Source organism: Clinocottus analis, unplaced genomic scaffold (genome assembly GCF_023055335.1).
Source record: "Clinocottus analis isolate CAN_PGR_092001 unplaced genomic scaffold, fCliAna1.0.p SCAF_17, whole genome shotgun sequence".
In the NCBI taxonomy this organism is placed as follows: domain Eukaryota; kingdom Metazoa; phylum Chordata; class Actinopteri; order Perciformes; family Cottidae; genus Clinocottus; species Clinocottus analis.
Window position 1 is genome coordinate 9909798 of NW_027175898.1, and position 19469 is coordinate 9929266.

The window sequence follows — 19469 nt, forward strand, 5'->3', positions numbered from 1 at the left end:
TGTGTGTGTGTGTGTGTGTACTAAATAATTATTAATATATTGTGGTAATATCCCAATGTTTTTACAGCATGCGAATATTATTGCTTGCTGAATTATTTAAAGTATTAATTATTATATCAAAAGCATCATACTGGAGAAATAATTCATTCATAATTTACCCCTAACACACATACACAGATACAGTTTATAAAAAATTCAAATAAAATATTGTGTTTTTGTTATTCAGTTATTCATTGTAATGTATTGTACCTCCATATAATTCAATAGTAATAGTATGCCTTCCCTTTTAAAGGAGACTATGAATCGCTTTTGTAGTTGATCAAAATGCAACTTTTCAACATCAACTATGCAACTATGACATCTAGTCTAGCACCTTCTGGGATTCAGTGAATGAATCTATGATAAGAGCTGGCAGAGCTAAACGTTGAAGTTATTATTGACGTCTCATAGTATAAATTGCACAACAGTTCCCAACAAATCTGCAGTTGAATGTTTCCCTACAAGGAAAGGGCAACGTCTGATAAAAGGCTGCGATAAAAGCGCTGCCCTCCGATATCTGGCACCCCCTGCTGTTATTCTCTTTCAACCAAGAAAAAAGGGAAAAGTCAGATTTGTATGTCAACAAAAGGGCACGTCATCATGCATGTAGTATATTTACTTTATGCCAATATGTTCAGACATAGCCTCCAAGTTTACCGTTGCTTCCAATCCACATGTTAGACTTAAAGCACGATAGAAGCTGCTGCTTGTTACTGTATTACATCATTCCAGCATCAGTCATGAAGAAGTGTATTTTGAACTAAGAAATTAAACAGGAAACTGTGTACTGAATAGTGGAAAATGTTTTTTGTCGTTGACTGTTGACTGCATTACTTGTGATCTTTTACTGAGTCAAGATGTTTTCTGCCTAAGAGAAAATAACTGAGTGTAACTTATTTGTGCTGAACTTAGTCTCGGAGTTGGTTTTCTATTCAGAACCTGAGCTTCATCTGCGTTTTTGCCCCGCCCAAATACCATAGATACAAATTCAAGCCTCAACACGCTGCATTTGCTTGACAGCGCACCCATTACAGTCACAGAAGGATGCAGTCAGCTGACTATGTTCTGCATTGGAAGCTGTTACTGCAAAGCATCGGGTTGACAACAAACTGAAGCAGCATTAGGGAATTGTGTAAAACTATTAGCCTCTCTCCCTTCCTCTTTGTTTATTACCGATCAATATTCCCCTCCCAGTCCATCTGCAACCTCACTGCACTGCCAGACACTACTGTGACAAATAATCGTTTAATGATGTTTGAAGTACAATAACACTATTTGTTCATTTTCTCTCTATGGCACATATGCCACCTTCTCCTGCCATAGTCATTCAGCAGAGATTTGATAATTGCGCTGGCTCCACCATTGAGCAGCTAATTAATTTGTTCCGTACTGCAGCACCACTAATGACAATGATCCTTGCACTGCAGACATGAGCTCACTGAGCCCAACTGAGAAGGCATTTGTATTGAAGGTTTGAAAGAAATGTTGTGGAAAGCTGACACACCCAGAGCATTACATTTGTACTGACATAAAGTGTATTAAGAGTATATGTACTGTCACTGTCTATTAGTCTTTGCATGCTGATTTTACCTGCACTGCATCGGGTGTATTTAGTGCTGTGCTCTAATGCAAGGATGTTTTGGTCTTTAAGTGGAGTTAATTCCTGGCCTGTGTTGCATCAACAAGGTAATCCCTTGGATTAACTAAACTGTTTGCTTTGTGCATCAACTATATTTAATCTACAATAGATGCAGTTTAGGTTTTCTCATCGTTATAATGGAGGGTAAAAGAGCAGTAAATCAGAATAATTAACAAACACAGATTTTTCGCAAGGTAGTTTGAACATACACACACTTACAGATCCTCAGAGTTGTCAAACATTCAGGGAGTTTGCAATGTATGTACATTAACTTACTTTAACCTAATTTAGAAAGTGCAGTAAGTAAGGAAATCCTACTTTTACTTTTATATATCACATTTGAAAAGCGGAATCAAGTGGAGTAAAATCAGAAGCAGAGATACAAGAAATACAGATAAAGCGTGCACAGAGGACAGATATAAGGAAACAAAGCTGCACAAATGCAAATATATATATATATTGGACATATACAGGACAGTGTAGCAAAGGTGGAATAAAGTAAAAAATAAAAGCTATAAATCAAAGGGGGGGAAAAAAAAACAAAAGTATTTCAAGAGGCTGTCTATGAACTGGCTGCCACTTCACAATTTGAGTATGCTTGAATTTCCAATTTGATATCACTGTTGCCTGCTGTGTGTATTTAGAGAAGAGAAGACGACATATTGTATGATTCATTGTTTCTCCTTGTGCATACTTAAAATCGCTCTCTGTTCCCTCCACCTCTGTGGTTTCACCTGAAATAGAACATGAGGTTAAGCAGCAGTGTCATCTCGGCATCATCTCATTTGCAGTCTGTCGTTTGGGAACTAAATCTGTCCTTTTAGTCACAGCCCCGCACACTTTGCTCCTGCGTTAATTCACCAACAATTCAGGGTGGACTTTTGCTCCACTGCACATGCACTGCAAGCTGGACTGAGTCATATTACCCATAATGCTTCCTGTCTCGCTGAAGGTGGGGGTAGGGTATCCCCGGAGACTGTGTTGCTGGGGGGGGGAGAGGGGGAGACACCTCTGAGTCATCGCAGTCACCTGTGATGTCACTGGAGCATCATGATTTAAAGAAGAGATTCCCTGCAGTCAGAATACCAATGGACCTCTAACACATATTTGTCAATGTATCATTTCATATTAAAGGCTTTTCTAAGCTGTTTCCTTCTGGCCATTGTAGCGAATGCATTGCTTTTTTGGAAAGCATCACCTTTAAAATGAGCTGTCTAATCAGGCCTATGCTTTTCACATGTTTCCATGAATCATGTTTATTACCCCCTTCACTTTCACCACAGGATCACACCGGACGTTTATATGTATCATTTCATGCTAGAAGAGCTATAGACAGCGAGAAATGTAAGCGACAGACGTTCTGTACATAATGAAAAGGGGGAAAGAAGGAAAGGAGAGAGGATGAAAGATGAAGAAATAAGGAAAGAAATGAGCAATGGTCTGTCGCACGGCTGCCCTAAATTACAAACACCAATATAGTATTATGAGTTGCCGTAAGTGTTCTCTTTGCCGCTGTTTATCCATCATGGAGATGAATCGATGGGTTAATGGGAGCTTTGGGAGGGCAGTGATTTGAATATACCATACAATGTGACTGTGAGGGACAACCCTCCCCTCTCTTACATTCCAACCCATTTGGTGGTATGGATTTGTCAGAAAATGAATTTGCTAACATTGACCTTAAACATGCTCTCTTTCTATTGACCTTCTTCTCCCTCCTGTGTAGAAATCTGAGGGGAAATGTGCGAACAAACAGGCATTCATATACAGTACATCTGTTGCATCAATAAATTATGCATCATGTAAGCATGTATGTGCAGAAATACTGGCAAAATTATGGAAACAAATATATGCATAGCTTGAAACATGAAGGTTTTTTTGTGAAAAGACACAACGGTGCATGTTATGTAAAGTCCAAAAGCCACAGGTGGGTCAAGCGCATGCAATTATATATTTTTTTTAAAGGAAATGTTTCCCACTCCAGTCACAAAACTCAGCCTGGTGGGCAGTTTGGCTTGGCATCCTCAATGCAGCAGCAGCGTATTGTATAACAACAGATCCATCAAAAGAAAGGCATACCAATTCATTTTGACATTTTTTCTTTGCATGAAATGCCTTCATTATCTTAATTTGAATAAAACAATACATCCAATCCATCCGTGGTGAGGCGTTCTGATGTTCTCCAGTTGCCAATAGTAACCAAAGCTGGCCAAGAGCAAAATCCACTCGGCAGTGAATGAAGCGGAGAAGTGTTGGGAGGGTGGAGGGTTGTATTATATCACTGGAGATTTCAAGGACCATTACAAGAGCTGTCGTCAATGAAAAGCGTGCCTCATCAATGTAATGTCCGGACAGAATCAAACAGCACTGGTCACGACCCACATTCTAGCCTCTATTAATCTGTACATTGTGTTTATTGTGTAATCTGTCATGTAATTATTTGCAGCCATGTGTGTTTCTTTCAGGCTTAGTGGAGGTGGTGATGTGGGTCTCAAGGCAATTTGCACAACATATATTTGTATTATATTGAAGTTTGAGAAAAGCAGATTTAAAGTCACTTGCACACTGCAATTTCCCTCTACTAGACTACACATCATGTAGACACATAGTGCTCCTGGGCTGCCATTCAATCCCAGTCATGAATTGATTGACAGGTCTCTCTTTGAACGCAGAGGCTCTGATCCTCCTGTGAAACACCTGGTGCACCACAAGCATTTACAAAAAAAAATACAGGTCGGTCACTAATACCAGGATACAGCCTGCATGACGTATTTGCAGTTCATCTCTGCGCCAGAGGATGGCACGGTCAGACCTGGGCGGAACAAGGCGAGAAGGGGGCTGGGAATCCTGCAGGAGTCCGCCAATAACAGCCCGAGCTGGAGCCTGCTCCGCTCTGCTCGTACTACGGGAGCCACACGGAGCTCTCTGCGCGCATCGCACACTGCTGGGCACAACCGGGGAGAACACACAAGCACACGAGTAGGAAGCCGTGCACGTTTGACACGGCGTCGCTGGCAAAGACAGTCCGGACTCTGGCTAATCCATCCAGTCGGCGTTAGACTCCGCGCACAGTCCCCGCAAAGGACCACCCTGCTGGGCTCTCCTCCTCTCCCGCTCGCCCGAGTAGCCTCCGCGCGCACCTGGAAGGTCGAGAGGGTCTTGTGCGGTGTTCATGGTGTTTTCAACTGGGGATTATCACTTTCAACAATTACGCACGAGTGGCCGGTAGCCGCCGCAGCCGAATCAGCGCGAGTACATGTTGGTGAAGCTCTTGCTGGTGCTCGCGGCGTCTGCGTGCGCGTCTTCTTCTCCGAGCGAAGGGCAACGTGCTGATAAATCTACTCCACCTGGACTTTGGACCTGAGCGAGGAGCTTCCCGGTGACAGGAGCGGCACCGACACAGTCCCGGGAGACCGAGTTCGTACTTGAGCAGCTGAGTGGGGGGAACTGACAATCCTGCGAAAATGCCTCTCGCTCAGATCGCGGAGCCATGGCCCACGATGGAACTACTGCAGCTCGAAACGGAGGTAATGCGAGGTGAAATCACACGTCGACGCTGTGTCTACATGCATTGTTTGATAGTTTTATGTTTCATTTGGTTCAGGTAAAATGGCGCTCAAGCGACATATCAGCATTCAATTTAAAGTGTTCAGGCACCACTCTTCTTGGAAAAAGTTATTTCAAACTATACATTGCTTAGGATAGGTAAGACGTCATAATTCATCATGTATGTCCAGTGTTAAAAAAAAAAGCAAGTTAAGGTTTTCTGCAGGACATGCCACTTCTATTCCACACAAATCCTCGTGTGTCATATGATTGACAGTCTTAACCAATAAGAAACGTAACATTTTTACATAACATTTATATATATATATATATATATATATATATATATATATATATATGTATATATATATATATATATATATATATGTATATATATATATATATATATATATGTATGTATATATATATATATATATGTATGTATATATATATATGTATATATATGTATGTATATATATGTATGTATATATATGTATGTATATATATATATATATATATGTATATATATATATGTATGTATATATATATATGTATATATATATATATATATATGTATGTATATATATATATGTATGTGTATATATATATATGTATGTGTATATATATATGTGTATATATATATATGTATATATATATATGTATGTATATATATATATGTATATATATATACGTATATATATATATATATATATATATATATATGTATATATATATACGTATATGTATGTACTTTATTAATCCCCAAGGGGATTTTTTTTTGTCAAAGTAAGATAAGATAAGTAGCTTTCAGAGGTAAATATAGAAATACTTCACTTTCTCGTCTCCCACTGATGCTCACCACCAGAGAGAAGACCAGTCTGGTCCTCACCACCAGAGAGAAGACCAGTCTGGTCCTCACCACCAGAGAGAAGACCAGTCTGGTCCTCACCACCAGAGAGAAGACCAGTCTGGTCCTCACCACCAGAGAGAAGACCAGTCTGGTCCTCACTCTGTCACTGCTCTCACCTGCAAAGTGGTTCAGAGTGAATTCTGTGTAATGTATTTTCACACATGGCATCACACATTAGGGGTCGGGAAAATCTAGTTGCCTCATGTGGACCGTTAAACTGAGTGGCACGTTTACCATTTAATAATGTATAACCTTTTGTCTTTTTTTTGTATTCCTGCAAATGTGTTACAGTTTGACAAATTAACTTACAGTCTCATGCTGTAGCAGAGTTTTTATTCCACCGCCTGTAGATGAGCAGGTACATGGTGATATTGTTGCGCATGGACTCATGACGATGTTTGACAGTTTTACTCGGAAATAAGAGAAAAACGGAGAGAGGGAGAGCGATAATATCATTATTCATGAACTCTTCAAGTGTCTCTTGAACAGCCGGATTGCTTTATGAATATGCATCTGTCACATTGTGTTGGTGATGAGCGGACTGTGTCACATTAGGGGGACACTTTTTAATCCAAATTCACTCACTGTTTTTCCAGGTTTGTATTGTGATACTTGTAGAGTCTCTTTTCAATCAGACAGCCAATTAAGCAGGTGAAGCCTACCCATGTTTTGTGTGGCCGATCTCACAGATGAAAAGCTCCGCTCATAATATCCCCAATCAGCTCCACGAAAGATTAGTCTGACTATGAATGAGGCTCATTTTTCCATATCTCGGCCCGAGATGGCCTCTCTGATTTGATGAAGCTGAGGAAATAATTTGCAAGAATTTAACTTGAGGCCTAATTCATGAAAGACAGGGTAATGAGTCTAGACTCATTAAGCCACGCAATGTATCAGAAATGTTAGAATGAGACCATATCTAATGTTCACTCGCAGTTCCAGGTAATTATAGAGCGAACATATATTATTATCATTGGTCGTATGATGAATGAAACCCCTGAGAATTATGCATACAAAAGCACTTTCATCGTGACTTATAGTTTGTCCAACAGACTCCACTATTTACAGAATCCTGCAGCATGCGAGATGGCTGAGTAGCATGTCACAGCTGAACAGATGGTAGTGCCGAGCCTGTGAAGAGTGTGAAGTTTAATACTGTAAAAAATACCCTGCCTTTTAGTTTGTGGAATGGTCTCAAGTCTTTCATAAACAAATGTGTGTGTGTGCTCATTGCTAAAAATATGTTCAGGGAGTGTAAATATCAGCACGTACCTGTGTATATATCATAAGTTTAAGAGATTATTTCAGCGTTGGTCCCGCCCCCCGACCCCCCCCCCCCACTAACCCCCACAAAGTCCAGAATCTGTAATTGATTAGATTTCACCAGACCCCGTCAGTCAGAGTGGGATCCATGCCATTTATCTCTGCCACCAACCTACCAGCCAGCTGCACACTTTGGGCCCTGATGGCAGAGCGAGACCGCTCAAGGCTCAGATTGATTGAGCAGAAAGAGCGAGTGAGACGAGGCCGTGCCAGTGAACATGTTGTTGGGAGAGTCAATCGGTAGGCACAGTCCTGCTTGTCACATAGACAGATGGGTGAGACACTGAGACACATTTTTGGCTGATTTCGGAAATACAGGATAAAAGAAATAGAAATGTATCACAAAGACATTCCTCTTCTCATTTTCACAAATTTCAACACAACATGAGCTGTTATGATGTGGCAGTTGTTTCTCCGCCACTCATTATGTGAGTGCTTTTGTTTGAAAGGTGTCATGAATGGAAATCAGATTTACTAGCTTTTGTGTTCGGAGCTGTGTCAAAGCAAGCACTCAGGAAATGTGCAAATGGAGCTATCTGAAAGTGTTTATTAGATTTAGCCTTTTTATTCATCACCAAACCATGTTGGTTATGATTTAACTTCGTAGTGAATCATCTGATAAAGACACTTTTAACAATTGATCCCCATCCTGCCCAGTTGAGTCACCTGCATCTGCATTGGCTGATACTAGGTTTGTGAAAGTCCTCCAACAGATCTGAATCATGCCTCTGTTAATGTTTAGTTATTGCAGATTTCCTCTGCAGAAAAAGCTTTTCAACTCTTAATGAAGAATCCTCGTGTGGATCATTATGCTCACTACAGCTTAAAGCGGTGGTGCTAAAATAGAATTGGAGTATTACAGTTAAAACTCATGTTAAGAAAACTTCCAAAAAGTAAATTGGAGGAGGGACACCTTTTTTGTTTTGTAACCAAGTCAGTCGATCTTTTTTTCTCTTTGCATTTAGAGTTAAAAGTGTAGATTATTTAATTTGCATCTGTTTTTGTCCATGTTTAGTAGCTTGATAAGACACTTTTAGCTGGTTAAGTTGTGTCGGTCCAACCTTTTTTTTGTTTTGTTCAATATTGTTTGGTGACCCTTCTACACAATTGTTTCATTACAATTCCTTTCTTGGTATATTGCACTTATTTAGTTCATTATTTTATCCGTCAGCCTTTCTTTTCTTCAAACTGAACTTAAACTGATCTTCTTTTACAACCTGAACTCCCGTTGGAAATTTAGTTCCTGCTCTGGGTGAAATTTTATCTTTGGCAGCATCTGGACTCAAGATCACCTATTGAGGCAGAAGTCCAGTTTCTTTTTTCTCTCAATACTTTTTTTATGCTCTCCTTGGTTTTAGAATGATAGGAATTCTATTTCTTCAACAGATAGAGATGAAACGGAAGCAAACTAAAAAGTAAAAGTTTATATCTAAAGGAGAACTGCACAAGCTAAGACTTAAAATGCAGGATCGCACAGGCCCAGATCGTGGGGAGGGACCGAGATGTTCAGTTCTCACGTAATGTGCCATGTGGAGGAGAAAGTAGGGTTACCGTAAGGAATGTGTGCCATGTTCGCAAGCTAGGCGTGGCCAACAGTTTACGCTCGAGTACTTGTGTGTGTGTGTGTGTGTGTGTGCTTCTTCAAGTTCAGTTCTCATGCATGTTTTGCTTTGTGTGTGCGTGCACATACTGCAGGCTTAGCCGCAGCTAATCTGGGTGTGACCTGTTGAACACCTGAGCAGGGCTCCAGAGAAGGGCGGGGTCGGCATGTGATAACACAGCCTTTTGCTTGATAGGTGCTCCGAGAAAGAGAGTCCTGATTCATTTTTAATTCCAAGTAAAAAAGTGAACACGTAAATGAGGCTATTGACTGAAAGACGACGCTAGTAATGTGACCTGTTCTTAATACTAGCAGGAGTGATAACAAGACATTTTCTTAGATACGATCAAAGGTGCAAACAAAAGAACGGTTATTGTATTTTTTTTTGTTGTTGCCTAGTTACAGGACAGCGCAGCTCTAATCACGCTGTTAAAACACACCTCTATCAAACACACACACACAGCATCAGACCTCTGAGATTGTTTACTTTGCCTAATCGTATCGCAGTCCTGTGAGAAATTAAAAGTTCTTGCTCTGGCAGGCTTAATAGGCTGGTCTGTAAGTCAGTTTACAGCATGCTTGTGGCCTGTAAATTCCTCCCAGAGATCTTGTGTGTGTTTCCTATAGTTTTTCTATATGCGCTTGTGTGCATTATAATTCAAGCACTTCTGCCATCTTTTTTAAATCCTGTTTGTTTGTTTTTTAACATCTTTGAACATATTCATGGTGAATCAGGCTGTTTGTATGTGTGTGTGCGTTTGTGTGTGCATTCCTGTGCTCTCATTGAGGAAGCCCAAAGGAGAGAAAGCACCATTAACTGGGCCACTTGGATCAGCCATGCAAAGCTAATGAGGTTGAAATGTGTTGAGCAGCAATGTTGGGAAGGCATTGTTGACCACACACACACACACACACACACACACACACACACACACACACACACACACACACACACACACACACACACACACACACACACACACACACACACACACACACACACACACACACACACACACACACACAAACTTAGACAGGAGGATTCCCACCACTGGTCTCCAACGTACTGGGTTAGACAAAGCCTACCACGTACACCTCACTGATGGCATGCGAGTTGAAAGGAAGGGAAGAGTCAGTAAGAGTGAAGTGGGAAGATTTCACTTTGAGAGTAAATTAGTCTGCAAAGCCCATCATAACAACACAAACTGCACTCCCTTAAAGCTTGTCCTTCTCCATTTAAAAAAAAAAAAAACTGAGCTTGATGTAAAACTGCACTTGTCCGCTTAATTGTCTCAATTTCTCCTGTCGCCTCACATTTACAGCTGTTATGACTCTGGCAGAGTTTGGATAAATGAAATTGCCTCCCTTTAATAGATGATTAAACTCCAACCAGATGCAGCACCGGTCTGTAAAAATGCCCGAGGTTATTGCACCCATCCAATTTATTGCTGTTGGTTATTGCTCAAAGCGGGAAAAAAGGAAGTATATCCAGTTGCCAAACGCATCCAATCTCTCAGCGCAGAAGGTATTGTGAGGTCTAACAGCAACAGTAAATTAGATCCACAGTTCTTTCTGTTCAGAAGGTCTATTTTCCTTTCAGTATGCAAGAACCGAGCAAAGCCACGTTCTTGTCGCTGCCTGTGCTTCCTTCACGTCTTGCAGTGCATAACCCTTTCTGTTTAACGTTGGATTGTTAAGGCCACTGCTTGTCATTGTGTTGACTGCCTGTCTGATTTAGTGCAGTCTAAAGGAATAGGAAGAGGGAAGAGTGCACAGAGGAAGTGAACAACCAGGGTCGCCCCCCTCTGTGAAAGGGGAAAACAAAGCAAAAAGCGGAAAAAGGCCGGGGCGTAGTTATTTAGGGTGTTTTCACCCGCCAGAATACTTGACTCGGGATCCAGGCATGTTTCTTTGATCATTGAAATGGGGTCAGTTATCATCATGGATTTATACTCGCATGTTCCGGAGGTGTAATGTTATTCATCATTTAAAGGACGGAGACATTATGGATTACATTATGGAGACATTATATGAAAACAAATTGGACCTAGAAAATACTCTGCAAAAATGATAACACCAACTCTGATAATATATGAATAATGTAACACAAGTACTTGTCTAAGTACAACGCTGATGCTGATAATACAAGTCAGAGGTTGACACTCGACCAATAGTGTTATTTGATTGGACCCACGACTCAAAATGTCATGTTCTGCGATCTCGACACAATGAAGACCTCTATAAATGTATAAATGTCACGTGTCGGCTTCAGAGCCCCTTTTACTTATTGCTCTTCTGTAAACTGGGCATTGGCAAGTGATCATAATTTGATTTGACATCTTAATTCCTCCTTTTTTTTTTCTTATTTTATTACAACACAGGTATCCTCTGCATATAATACTCAGTTATATCTTTGTCATTTACAGGTATAATCATATAATGTGACTGAAATTGTACTGTATGTTCAAAGTTAGCCACCCACTTCTAGCGCAGAAACAATATGTTGATATTCCAAATAGGCTTGGGTGAGCCATTGTTTTACAAATAACAATGATTACCCTTCTCTGCAGGACCTACCTAGTGGATGAACAATGTGCATTTATGTGTCAGCCTTAGATTATTAGGTCTGCCAGCAGAGGAGCAAAGTGCTGGATGCAGTGGACTGTTGCCACCCACACAGTCTTGCAAATATTCTCTTGTATCTCTCATCCACTCTTTCGATGTCTGCCATCTCTGCACACACACATGATATATGCAGCGTCACTCTCTGACTGTTTCTCACATCTGCTCTCTTGACAGAATGGGCAGAGCACTGCTGAGGATGGAGTCACGCCTGCTGTCAAGGTACATGGCATCTCTGGAACACAAACACACACACTCACACACATGCAAAGACACACAAATGTGACTCAACGTTCATGAATATAGCTAGGACCTGGACACACTACTGGTCTTTGTTTGTGTTTGTGCTTTTCCATGAAGGCGATGTCCCAAGAGCACATTTTGGCATTAATCTTCATTTTGAGCCATTTTGATTTCTACTAAAGGAGGAAAAGAAAGCTGCGACGCCTCACTCAAGTGTCCGTGCAAATGTGTGACTGTGCGTTGATCTATTTATTTAGCAATTGCATTGACAGCCCTCCCAGGGCATTAGCTGGCTAGAGGTTAATGTGTCGAATACTGTCTGAGTGACGCTGATCGAGCGACTGACCAGCTACTGTGTATCGTAATGTGTCTGGATCAATATAATACAGTCATAATGTTACATATTCTGCATGTCCTCACATGTCCTGTTAGGATATCACACAGAGACAAATACACACAATCATGTAAATACAGACTCAAACACACTGAGAATCCTCCAGTCAGCTCTTTCCAGCCTCTTGGCTGGCCTCTGTGCTATATTGTCCTGCTCTGAAACCTGATCCTGTTTCCTTCTGTAGACTATTAATCTCCACCCATGTAGCAGAGGACAAGGAAATGTTCCTTCTGGCTTAACCCTTTTCTTTTTTTCTCTCTCTGCACTCGTTCTCGAGGGGGAGAGAGAGCAAAGAGCAATGTAGTCTCTCTTTCAGTTCAGAACAATGTGCTCAAAGGGGTTGGCACAGAGGGGCGGCATTGGCCAACGGCATTAATGTCTGATGGCAGGGAAAGCAAACGGCTTCTTATCTTCACAGGAGAACGGGCCGCATGGTTGGGGATCATTATCACAATAATATTAAAGATATATTTCAATATTGATACTGGCATGATATGCGAAATGGAGATGCATGGAGAGCGGTACTGATGTCAGTCCAATGCTGACTCAGATGGCTGGATCGGATATCGCTCACAATATGACGATCAATTTTGAATAAATAACATTCCAGTACGTTCATATCTTTCGATTTATTTGTAACATTTTGATTTCCAAGGTTAAGAAAGCAATGTCGAAGTTCACACATAAAAGAATGAGCCCTGTCACTTCCACACAGTGAGGCATACCGATTATGAAATGAACTCTGGTATTGGATCAATACTCAGTATTTGCTGATACCAAGAGCCAGGATCTTGCAATCAGGACTGAAAAAGTCAGATTGGTGCATCCCTGATGCCAAACGTATGAAGACAACAGCAACCCTTCCCGAAACCCCCCCTTTTTTAAACCAATTTCCATATTTGGTCATCTGCTGATGCAGAGTACCAGTTCAAAATCAGTGTTCCAGAAATCCTCCCCTGTGCACTTCACTGGTCGTTGGGATCATTTTGATGTCAGCCATCTCTGGCATCATGTTACCTGTGTCAATATAAACCGAGTTAGCGGCGTGACTTGACTGAAAAATGACACTGAAAAAGAAACTGGAACGGTCCCATCATAGCAGTTACCCGATCCGCATAATCAGGTCAGTATAGGCGCAGATTCAAGCTTATTGGATTGGTACATCCATAATCACATTATCACAACATGACTCTGCCAGAAGCTGATTATATTCTGAGTAGTCCTGTAATTATGTACATCAAATATTTTGCTAATTGATTGGAGAGTGTTTCAGTAGTCTGATCAGTTATGTGATCTTCTTAATTGGGATGAACTATTAATTGGCTTCGGGACATTCTGACTGTTTCAATAGGAGAGGTTGCTGATGATTCTGGAACAAAACGATGGACGTTGTTTTGACGTAGATGATGTGAGAATAAGTCGGTATAAAAAATACCTCACACTGAAGCATCAAATCTCAGATCTCGTTCCCAAGTTGTTCTGGCACCAGACGGGCAAATAAGTCTTAATTAACCGGGCGATCGATGCCGAGCTGCTGTTTAAATGATGGGAATTTGATAATGGCTGCTGTTATCTACTCTAGCCATGGGAGTTACCTGGCTCCAGCAGACCAAGTGGGGGAGGTGGGGGGGGTGGATAAAGGTAACGATTGAGACCAAGGGGAGGAGAGAGTGTTCATGTCCTTGCTGGCTGAACATTTAAACCTGAAATAGGCTTTAAAACGGTGAACTGGTTGTCCTTAGCATTAAGGTATATGTGGGTGTGAGGTCGCTGAGGCGAACTCTCCGGCACTAATGAGACGTTTTCTGTGGCCTGATACTTCTCTCCCTCTGTGTTTAGCTCTTCACACACTGTGAAATTGGTGAATACACAAGAGCATATAACTCTGCTAGCAGCGTCACTTTTGTCTCTCTCGTGGTTTTTTCCGCTCCATTACCTAGAAGCAGTAGGTAAGGCACCCTGGCAGGCTTCTGCGCACAGGGTTTCAACCCAGTGACTCTGGTCTTTTTTTTTCCCCTTTTTAGTCTTTTTTGTTGTGTGTTTTTAGCACAGGAAGCAGTTACAAATTTAATACAGCACGGTAGAAAGCAAGTTCTTTAGTGCTGTCTGTAGATAGATAGATAGATAGATAGATAGATAGATAGATAGATAGATAGATATAGACTTGCATTATTTCAGGAGATATTGCTTCATAATAAAGGATCACAATCAGCAATGCTTCAGAGAGTTAAGGGAGCACAATATGTTTCGTCCAAAACCCCAAAACAGTTGGTGTACAAGGACTTGGCTTCGTGTGGGACAGAACAGTAGCTGTATTGATGGGATGATCAGACGCCGGAGAGGATCTTTGTCTCACCGCTCTCATCACAGGGGGATCATATTACCCAGCAATTTACTCCCTGGCAATGAGCCAGACTCGCAGTGATCGGCTCTCACACTAGTGTGGAAATGGACCTATTTCTTGAAATGAATCACATCAACCTCAATGTCATTGAGGATATCTGGGAGAAGGATTTGTTCAAAAAGCTGAAACGATGGATTTGACAGCCTCAGTTTCCAAGACAAAAGTGCTTAAGGAAGGTAATTTTGAGCGAGCGTGAGAGTCCAGCTCCCTGCCATGAGACTGCCAGAGTGCAGTAAAAATGTATCAACCGAGCAGGCAGAAGTGACCTTCATGAGTCAGGACAGATATTTGGACATCTTGCAGTTATTTTGTAAGTTGTGGTTTCTCTGTTTTTATAGGTGTTCCTATAAATACAATGACTGTATCAGCATACATTTTCATAATAAAATAATGTTTCTTGCGAAAGAACAGCAATATTTTTTTTTGTGGACTTATCTTCAATGTGAAAATTTGCTGTTTCGCCTCTTTTTCAATATATTTTGACATTGATTATTCAATCCAAGACTTCATCTTGGACTCTTGGTAAAGAGTTATTTTTACTATTTTAAGAGTGTTTATATTTCTAGACTAAATGCTTGATTGGTAAATCCTCCAGTGAGGATGTCCCATTGATTTATTTATAATATAGTTTTCAACAGAATTGATTTGATTAGGATGCGAGTAGTGCCGACAGCGAGACGATCAAACACGCTCCTTTGAAAAGAGATTGACCTCACGGACCTTCTGCAAAACTAATACATCATACTCTACACCTCCACCAGTTAGACAATACCTTTACTCATTCGAGGAAGACTTAGTTTACATCCTGATGAAGCTGATAAGAGTAGGAAGCTAGCTAAAAAATACAATCGGAGCAGCTACTCCTCGTCCGGTGCATCGCGACAGCAACAGCTGCTCTGATCGAACGGGAATACTGCGAACCTGATGAGGCCTGCAGCAGCTAATTCATTCTGCCTTGTTGTAACACACCCAACAAGTATATTAGCACGTCCTGCTAATCAACACTAAATTAAGTAACAATAGTCTCTCATTGTTGTGTGTGTGTGTGTGTGTGTCACTCCTGTATCTATATATCCTCATTATTCTTGAAGAATGTATCCCTCATAAACCCTGTGTGGGTCCAAATCCAGATTTTTGCAGGGACATATATGACATCAGTTGTTTCGAACCTGCCCGCGTCATACCCGTGAGACACAAATGTGATACAAAAATGTCTTATGTGAAAGAACTCAAACTGCTGGAACTTTGGCAGAGACTGGGCCTTCTGAAATATCAACAGTTGGCAACCACTTTAAGAAGTTCCTGTCGGGCCATAATGAGGATTCAAATGATAATTCTACTTTTCATGCTTTAATAAATCCTGCGTCTTAAATCTCAGTTCAAGTCTTCATAAAAATAGTAAATTAGCTTGAATAACGGCGGCCATTAAAGCAGTCGGGACAAACCTTGCACTCTATTACCACAAATTCTTCCACGTTGTAACTTTTTATTACATATGTTAACACGATATAACATGATTGTGACCTCAAGGACTTGTACTACTCCATCAGTGCGAGGAGAATTGGTTTCCATGGTTTCACATCAAAGCAGGTGACGGCCAACGCGGGAGCAGAAAAAGCAGGATTATAATTGTATAATTTCTGATTTTTCTCTGTTCCTGAAAATGGAGGACGCATCTTTTGCACATAATGGGGAGCACAAGGCAGCCGCTCGAACCATTGTGGTGTTATTCATTATAGACATAATGTTGAAGGACCAAGACATTCATGAGAAATAATGTCTCTGAATGTAACAAGGTGGGATGTCACAGTGTCTGCTTGACATTTTGGCACAGCATGGTTCTGCAAGAGGGTGAGGACAGAAATGCTGTAATCGTAGTTATCACTGTTCGCAACAAACTGAGCATATGGATGGATGATGGAAGTGACTTATGTTGCAGGAGTGGTTGTTAAAAGTTTCTTTGGACATTTTTCTACTTTCTCCTCCACCTACAAACTTCTTACAGTTACCCTTCAAATCTGCATTAGGTGAATTTCCATGTGCTTTTAATCTTGAGCTGTCCTTTTTAAGTGGCCTTGTTTATGATGCATGATTGGGTATGAAATGTAATTTCTACTTTATAAAGCCCACAATTCCATGAGAGCTGGAGAAGGATCTGCTGATGCAGATGCACTCGGTGAAAAGTGTATGAACATAGAATAGAACAATAAAAACAATGCATTAACTAATGCATAAAGCTCAGTATGTGGTCATTGATATACATAGTGAACAGTTGTGCTTCTTTTGTGTGTGCTTTTTTTATGTCTTATTTCTGCTGGTGTGATTCTACTTCAGTATGAACTCCCACCTACCAAGCCTGAGGGGTGAAGGCAGAAAGAGATAATGCCTTTTCCAGTGGTGTTAGTGACATTTTGTTGTACTCCCTAATGAAGATAATGTCTTTTTACTGCAGCGAGGTGCTGAGCGAGTGGTATTTATGCTTTACTGACCGAGTGATGAGAGGGTACAGTGGAGGGGGAGACAGGAGCGAGGGACTTGTCAAGCGCGTGAGAGGAGAGGGAGTGGAGGGGGAAGGAAAGGCAGATGACTGCAGCACAGGGAGAGGAAGCGGGAGGCCGCCCCTGCATAGTTCTCCCTCCAGTCAGTCAGCCGAGCACACAAATACAGTCAAACAATTCAAAGCTTTGTGGCTGAAGAAAGACAACCCAAACCCAAAAGGAGGAAGTGGCAGAATAACTCAGCACTTCAGAGACACACTCTGTCTCTTGGGAATGAAGCACATTCACACACACACACACACACACACACACACACACATTCATGTCGCCCTTTGTGATTTATAATCCAATACACCTCTCGCTAATCTGTATATATCCTCAGATCATGAACCGCAGGCTTCCACATTGCAGGCCATCCGTCTGCTTTCTGTTGATGTGTGTGTTAATTACGAGAAGGGCTCAGCGCAGCCTTGGTGTTGAGTGTTTCCAGGACTGATTAAATATTTACCAGTGGCAAGAGTGTGTAGGCAGGGATAGCAGCTTACACGTTGAGCTTTTTGACCTCTGGGCTGCCGTACAGCGCTGCAACGCTGACGAGTCGAGTCAGGCTCCACAGCCTCGCGGCATGTGTCAGTGCAACCGTAAGCCGTTCTGTGTGCACATGCATGTTGTAGGCATGGCAACTGCTCTCACTTTCTTTCGCAAACATGGCCGAGCATTTGATTCTCGTGGCGTGCACGCGGACACACACACTCACGCACACGTGCGCCCACAAATCCAATCCATTTCATGTGTTATCAGTCTGTTTATAAGCTGAAACGGATTAAAGATTAAACATGGAAGATGGGTTAAGCACATTGTTGTGCAATCTGTTTGCGGCAGTGATAGGTTAGATATCCCGCACCTCCGATTATCCACAGGTGGTTTACTCCTATTTTAAGATGATCTCAGAGATCATGCCTCGGGAGGACACGCCACCGCCGTGGCAGCTGGCTCAAGGACGTCCACGTCGAAGCGGTGTGCATGATACTTGGATTTACGTGAGAGAAAGACAAGTGGGCTTTATCTTCCTGCCTCTTCATGAGTAGTTGTGGTTTCTGCCAATGACACCAATTAAAACTGTTATGCAACATTCTCAGAGAAATGAATGGCGAAGTAAAGAATAGTTGATATGGCGCCTCCTCCACACTTTGATGTAATGGCAAGAAAAGCTTGCATGCTGGTGTCTTTAATCAAGTGAATTAGGGATGAATCACCACCATGCATTATAATATAATAACATGAGTACTTAATAGTAATATATCCAAAACAAATATTACATAAATAAAATACAATCCCATAATCGAAACTTAAATGGACTCTTTTCATGGACTCTGTTAACAAACATGTCTGAGCAATGCCTAAGTCTTAACATAGTAATGGAAAAGCCTCCTGTTTGTTCTGGCATCATGTTGGCTTACATGTTTGGTAATATTCATATAAACAAACACACATGCGACTGTGTGTTTTGTTTCTATTCTGTACGCCGAGATAAGCTAACAAGCTGCTTGTGATTTGATTTGATGTCGTCATATTTGTGGCATTGTGTGCTCCTCTAAGTCGCTGCAAGAAATCCAATAAGCTTATTTCCCAGACTGTCTTCTAAAAGGGAAGTCTCCTCATGCGGGTTCACTTCCTGCTTGTCTGCTGCCGTCTTTCCTGTCCGTCTGTCTGTTATGGGGAGCGCTCTCCTGCATTGGTATACTGCAAGTATTGCTGCTTTCAATCTGGTAAATTCACTGAACTCTCTTCCCATGGCCCACGGGCCGAACGTCGGAGGAGAAAGAAAATGTGAATTGTTTCTTCTCTACGTCCTCGGTTGCTTGTCTCTTCCTCTATTCATCCCTTCCCATTTCAACGCTCTCTTTTTCTGTTGGCTTGCATGCCTGCAGGGGCTGTTTGCATTTTACCTCTTGATGAGATGCATCCCATCATTTTTAAACTGCTCCACTTTCTTGCCCCTTTGGGTTTTGCTGACTAAGAGTGGATTTATGTATATTACGCATGCAATGGGCACTTTTGCTGTGGAGGTGTGTGATTTTTTGCCCCGAGCTCATGCTGATATGATCATATTCACACCAGGATGTGGTGTTGAATAAAAAATCTCCGTTGTGTTTTTGTCAGCCGACGTGGAGTGCCAGAAAGCTGAAGATTGCAAAATGGAACACGTATATCTTTTTTTTTTGTCGTGTTTAATAAATAACCTGACACT

The 19469-nt window shown here is 41.4% G+C and overlaps 1 protein-coding gene across 1 annotated transcript in view; it reads left to right on the forward strand.

Annotated features, from left to right (window-relative positions):
- The first annotated feature begins 4620 nt into the window (after window positions 1-4620).
- rps6ka1 (ribosomal protein S6 kinase a, polypeptide 1) overlaps window positions 4621-19469 on the forward strand; it is a 38704-nt gene continuing 23855 nt past the window's right edge. The window contains exons 1-2 of the mRNA XM_068579820.1: window positions 4621-5205; window positions 11857-11901. Of these exons, the coding sequence (XP_068435921.1) occupies window positions 5143-5205; window positions 11857-11901 (108 nt within the window). The 5' untranslated portion in view covers window positions 4621-5142. The remainder of the gene's footprint in view (window positions 5206-11856; window positions 11902-19469) is intronic.